This window comes from Myotis lucifugus, unplaced genomic scaffold, assembly GCF_000147115.1.
Source record: "Myotis lucifugus unplaced genomic scaffold, Myoluc2.0 scaffold_14, whole genome shotgun sequence".
NCBI lineage: Eukaryota > Metazoa > Chordata > Mammalia > Chiroptera > Vespertilionidae > Myotis > Myotis lucifugus.
The window spans coordinates 9,808,523-9,814,522 of NW_005871062.1; the positions used below are offsets into that span (position 1 = coordinate 9,808,523).

Here is a 6,000-nt window from a genome sequence, read left to right on the forward strand (position 1 = left end):
ACAGGCTGACGCTCTATCCACTGAGCCAAGCTGATTAGGGCACAATTAACATTTTAAACAAATATATATATAGTAACAATGTCACCAAAAGAGAATACACTTCAATTATTTTTAGATATTGACAAAGTTGTGCAGCCATTGCCACAATCAATTTTGGAACATTTTCATCACCCTGAAAAGAAACCCTATACCCATTAGCAGTTATTACTCATTGTCCTTCCCCCAGCCCCTGACAACCACTAACCCACTTTCTATCTCTGTGGATTTGCCTAATCTGGACATTTCATATAAATGGAATCATATACCATGTGGTCATTTGTGTCCAGCTTCTTGAACTTAGCATAATATTTTTAAGGTTTTTCCATATTGTAGCATATATCAGTGCTTCATTCCTTTATACAGGTGAATAATATTCCACTGTTTGGATATACCACATATTGTTTATCCATTCATCAATTGATGGACATTTGGGTTGTTTCTACTTTTTGGCTATTTTGAATAATGCTGCTCTGAACACTTACGTGCAAGTTTTGTGTGGACACATGTCTTCAATTCTCTTAGGGATATATGTACATGTCCCTAGCTACCCATCTCCCTATCTCTCTAGTTAGGAGTGAAATTGCTGGCAACTCCATATTTAACATTTGAGTAACTTCCGAACTGTTTTTCCACAGCAGCTGTACTATTTTATAATCTGCCAGCAATGTATCAGGTTTCCAATTTCTCCACATCTTCACCAAAACTTGTTCTTGTCTTTTTAATTATAGTTAACCTAGTGAGTATAAAGAGGCAGCTCATTGTGGTTTTGATTTGAATTTCCGTAGTGACTATTGATGTTAGGCATCTCTTTCTATGCTTGTTGGGCATTTGTATATCTTCTTTGGAGAAATCTTTATTAGACCCTTTGTCTAATTTTAAATTGAGTTTGTCTTTTTTTTGCTGTTAATCCTCACTCAATGGTATTTTTCCATTGATTTTTAGAGAGAGTAGAAGAGAGGGGGAGAGACAAAGAGAGAGAAACATTGACGTGAGAGAGACATTGATTGGTTGCCTCCAGCATGCTCCCCAACTGGGGCTGGGGATTGAGCCTGCAACCAAGTTACATGCCCTTGACTGGAATCGACCAGTCATAGACTGGTCTCATTAGACCAGGGTCCAATGCTGTATCCACTCAGCCAAACCAGCTAGAGAAAATTGAGTTATCTTTTTATTGTTGAGTTTAAGAGTTCTTTATATATTCTGATACAAATTCCTTATCAGATTTGTGATTTGCAAATATATGATTTACAAATATTGTCTCCCATTCTGTGGGTTCTTTTTACTTCTTTAATAATGTCCTTTGAAGCACAAAAGTCTTAAATTTTGGTGATGTCCAATTTATCTATTTTTTCTTTTGTTGCTTGTGCTTTTTGTTTCATATCTAAGAAGTTATTGCCTAAGTCATGAGATTTACTCATAAGAGTTTTATTGTTTTAGCTCTTACTTCAGTCTGTTATCCATTTTGAATTAATTTTTGTATATGGTGTGAGGTAGGGGTTCAACTGCATTCTATTGCATGTGGATATCCAGTTGTCCCAGTACCATTTGTTGAAAAGACTATTCTTTCTCCCATTGAATTATCTTGCAAATCTTGTCAAAAATTGATTGGCCGTAAGTGTATGAGTTTATTCCAGGACTCTCGATTCTATTCCATTGATCCATATGTCTGTCCTTATGCCAGTACCACACTTTCTTGAACACTTTAGCTTTGTCATAAGTTTTAAAAGTAGGAAGAGTGAGTTCTTCAACTTTTGTTCTTATTTTTCAGTATCGTTTTGTTACTCTGGATTCTTTGTATTTCTACACAAATTTTAGGATCAGCTTGTTAGTTTCTGCAGGGAAAAATAACAGTTGGATTTTTGATAGGGATTGCACTGAATCTGCAGATCAATTTGGGTAGTATTGCCATCTTAAATTGTTAAGCCTTCTGAATAATGGACATGAGATTCTTTCCATATATTTGGGTCTTCTTTAATTTCTTTCAATACTGTTTTGGGGTTTTAGTGTACAGGTTTTGCAATTCTTCATTTAATTTATTCTGAAGTATCTTATTCTTTTTGATGCTATTGTAAGCAGAATTGTTTTCTTAATTTCGTATTCAGATTGCCCATTGCTAGTGTGTAGAAATACAATTGATTTTTGTATATTGATCTTGTATCCTGCAACTTTGCTGAACTTGTTTATTAATTCTAATAGTATGTGAAAATCCTACTTATTGTTATGTACTCTAAAGCACTTAGCACAGTGTCTAGCCTTAACTAGTATTGAATCCATGTATATTCCTTGAATTGATCTCTTTAAATGCCACATTGCCACAGAAGCCTTGCATCCACTGAATAATTTTCCAGTTCTCAATACCATTGAATCATTTTTTTTCTCCTTTACTCTTATTTACAGGCTTGGGAACAATGGGTCGAGGCATTGTCATTTCTCTTGCAAAGGCCAAGATTCCTGTGATTGCCGTAGAATCAGACAAGAAACAGCTAGAAACTGCTAACAAGATAATAACCTCCTTCTTTGTAAGGGAAGGCTTGAAAATGCAGCAGAGTGGCCACACTTGGTCAGGACCAAAACCCAGGTTAACTACATCTTTGAAGGAGCTTAGTAGTGTAGATTTAGTCATTGAAGCGGTATTTGAGGAAATGAATCTGAAGAAGCGGGTCTTTGCTGAACTGTCAGCTGTGTGCAAGCCAGAAGCTTTTTTGTGCACCAATACGTCAGCCCTGGACATTGATGAGATTGCTTCATCCACTGATCGTCCTCACTTGGTCATTGGCACCCATTTCTTCTCACCAGCTCATGTCATGAAGTTGTTAGAGGTTATTCCCAGCCGATACTCTTCCCCCACTACTATTGCCACTGTTATGAACTTAGCAAAAAAGATAAAAAAATTTGGCGTAGTTGTAGGCAATTGTTTCGGATTTGTTGGGAATCGAATGTTGAATCCTTATTACAATCAGTCGTATTTCTTGTTGGAAGACGGCAGTAAGCCAGAGGAGATTGATGAGGTGCTGGAGGACTTTGGTTTCAAAATGGGACCTTTTAGAGTGTCTGACCTTGCTGGGTTAGATGTGGGCTGGAAATCTCGAAAGGGGCAAGGTCTTACTGGACCTACGTTGCCTCCAGGGACTCCTGCCCGAAAGCGAGGCAACAGGAGATATTGCCCAATTCCTGATATGCTCTGTGAATCAGGACGATTTGGCCAGAAGACAGGTGAGGGTTGGTACCAATATGACAAGCCATTGGGTAGGATTCACAAACCTGATCCCTGGATTTCCAAATTTCTGTCACAGTACAGGGAAACCTATCACATTGAACCACGTATCATTAGCAAGGATGAGATTCTTGAGCGCTGCTTATATGCGCTCATTAATGAAGCATTCCGTATCTTGGGAGACGGGATAGCTGCCAGCCCAGAGCACATTGATGTTATCTATTTACATGGGTATGCATGGCCAAGGCACAAGGGTGGGCCCATGTTCTATGCTTCCACAGTTGGGTTGCCCACAGTGCTAGAGAAGTTGCAGAAATACTACAGGCAGAATCCTGATATTCCCCAACTAGAGCCGTGTGACTATCTGAAAAAATTGGCTTCCCAAGGAAACCCTCCTCTGAAAGAATGGCAAAGGTTGGCAGGACCCCCCAGCAGTAAATTGTGATTCAGCCTTTCAGGTTATGCCTCACAGGCTGGCATCAGGTCATGCTCACTGAGCATTAAATTTAAACCCAACAGTCCAAAGTAAGATCGCTCTGAAATACAAAGCTAAAGAAATAATCAGCTAAGCCTCCTCTTTGGGTCTTCTGCCTGATGATGCTAATGGGTCAAATATTCATTAATGTGCTTCCTATGCCTCTGAATCTGTCCCTACCAGATAAACTATTCCAATCCCAATGAATAAACTCACGTGAATACCTTTATAGCTAAGAAGAGAGCCTCAGGAATAAGTTGAGGTTCCCAAGTGCTTTTATCATTGGAGAAATATGTAATCAATTAACAACTGATAACAGCAACTAAGTTATAAATTAATTTTGACCCCCTTCAGCCTCACACACATAGCACTAATAGGAAATCTTACGGATCCTTCATTCAATAAACATTCATTGGGCCTCCCCTGAGCATCTTGCCCAGCACTTGACAGACCTAGAGCCCAGGCGGGCATTAATCCAGCATGAATGTCTGTGATGAAGTTCAGTCCATAGTCTCAGACGTGTAATGGAGATAGTTGTCAGGGTTGAGTCAGCAGTGAAGGTCATTGTGAGTGAGCATGAAAAGCTGCCCAAGGGAAGGCAGAGTGTCAAAGATAGAACCGAGTTGAAGTTATAGGCAAGACCCAGTGGGGAACTGGTGAGGAGCCACGTACTTCAGACCAGAATGGGGAACTCAGAGTAGCTTGGCAAGTCATGCTTAGTATATCGCTTCTGTCCAAGGCCCACTCACACATGTTCACAGTTGTGCTTGCTGCCTGCAAGGGGCTCAGTAATGTTTGTTGATAATTACCTGGAGATCAGGGGATGTCCAGGTCTTTCTTTACTCTTCTATTCATGGAGAAATAATAGATAGTAGTATGTTGTTGACTTAGTGTAAGAAGGGATCTTAGAGAACATCTAACCTCCTCTGATTCCGTCCTTGATTTAGATTCCGTAATGATGCCAGTTTTCCTGTCATGATAAGCCTTTGTGTTATTGGGTGTGAAAATGTTTGAGTCTTGAAAAATCCAAAATTATTATAAAACAAAATTTTTATAATTTTGTTATAATTATAAGACTTCTCTTTTAATGTTTTGTGTGGTTGGTTAACAGTTGGGGGGTTGGTCAACACAAAAACTCGTACACAGATGTTTTCATCAGAATTATTCATAATAGCCCCAAATTAAATGTCCATCACTGATGGATGGATAAACAGAGGGCAGAATAGCCATACAATAGACTATTCCACCATAAAAAGAGATGAAGTACTGATACATGCTATAACATGATGGACCTTGAAAATATTTTGCTAAGTGAAAGAACCCAGTCACACAAGGCCACATATTGTATGAACATTGATATGAAATGTTCAGAATAGGCAAATCTATAGCAACAGAAAGCAGATAGAGGTTGCCTAAAGCTGGAATGATTGGGGATGAGAAATGGGGAGTGACTGCAAATAGGTACAGGATTTCTTTATGGGCTAATGAAAATGTTCTGAAGTCATTGTGGTGATGGTTACATAAGTCTGTGAATCTACTAAAAACTATTGAGTTGTATACCTTAAATGGGTTAATTACATGGTGTGTAATTATATCTCAAAAAAGATTTTAATAAATAAGTAAATAAATGGGCTCAAGTTGTTGGCCTTCAGTGTTGATGCTGTTTTCAAAATATTTTTACCTGTGAATTCAAACAAAACCATCAAAAGTTCTGATAGAGAAGTCTTGAATGAATATACTATGTTTTTCATTGTAAAAACAACAATAAAAAACCAAAACACCCTTAAAGTTTGCCTCGAATTGCAGCTCAATTTTGAATAGTTTTTAAGATGTATATTGCTGGAGTTTATATAAATTGGTTCTTGAAATTAAAGACATCAATATAAGAGATTCCTGAAAGTAGTAACTTGGTCTCCAAAGTGACTTCTTTTCAAATTAATATAAACACACACACATTAACTTTTTCTTTTTTAGACCTTTAGTGGAATTTATTTTCAGTTCTTTAAACTCATTTTTACCCTACACTATCCTCTAGATGAGAGCTTTGAAACTAGAGTGTCTATGAATAGGGTTTATGAGTCAATAATCCCTGACATTTTATGCTAATGTTTGTGTATACGTATCTGAATGCATTTCTTAGAAGAGATACCATATTCTCATAAGTGTTTATGACCCAATAAAGGTTAAGGACCAGCACTTTATATATAGATAAAATGAGAAGAAGAAATATGCGTTTATTTATTTTTACTTTATATCCAAGGAGGCAAACCTA

The 6,000-nt window shown here is 37.7% G+C and overlaps 1 protein-coding gene across 3 annotated transcripts in view; it reads left to right on the forward strand.

Annotated features, from left to right (window-relative positions):
• Positions 1-5,360, forward strand: part of EHHADH (enoyl-CoA hydratase and 3-hydroxyacyl CoA dehydrogenase) — a 43,162-nt gene extending 37,802 nt beyond the window's left edge. For all 3 annotated transcript variants that reach the window (XM_023750595.1, XM_006084829.3, XM_023750596.1), the window contains one exon: positions 2,437-5,360. In XM_023750595.1, the coding sequence (XP_023606363.1) occupies positions 2,437-3,698 (1,262 nt within the window). In that variant the 3' untranslated portion in view covers positions 3,699-5,360. The remainder of the gene's footprint in view (positions 1-2,436) is intronic.
• The last annotated feature ends 640 nt before the right edge of the window (positions 5,361-6,000 follow it).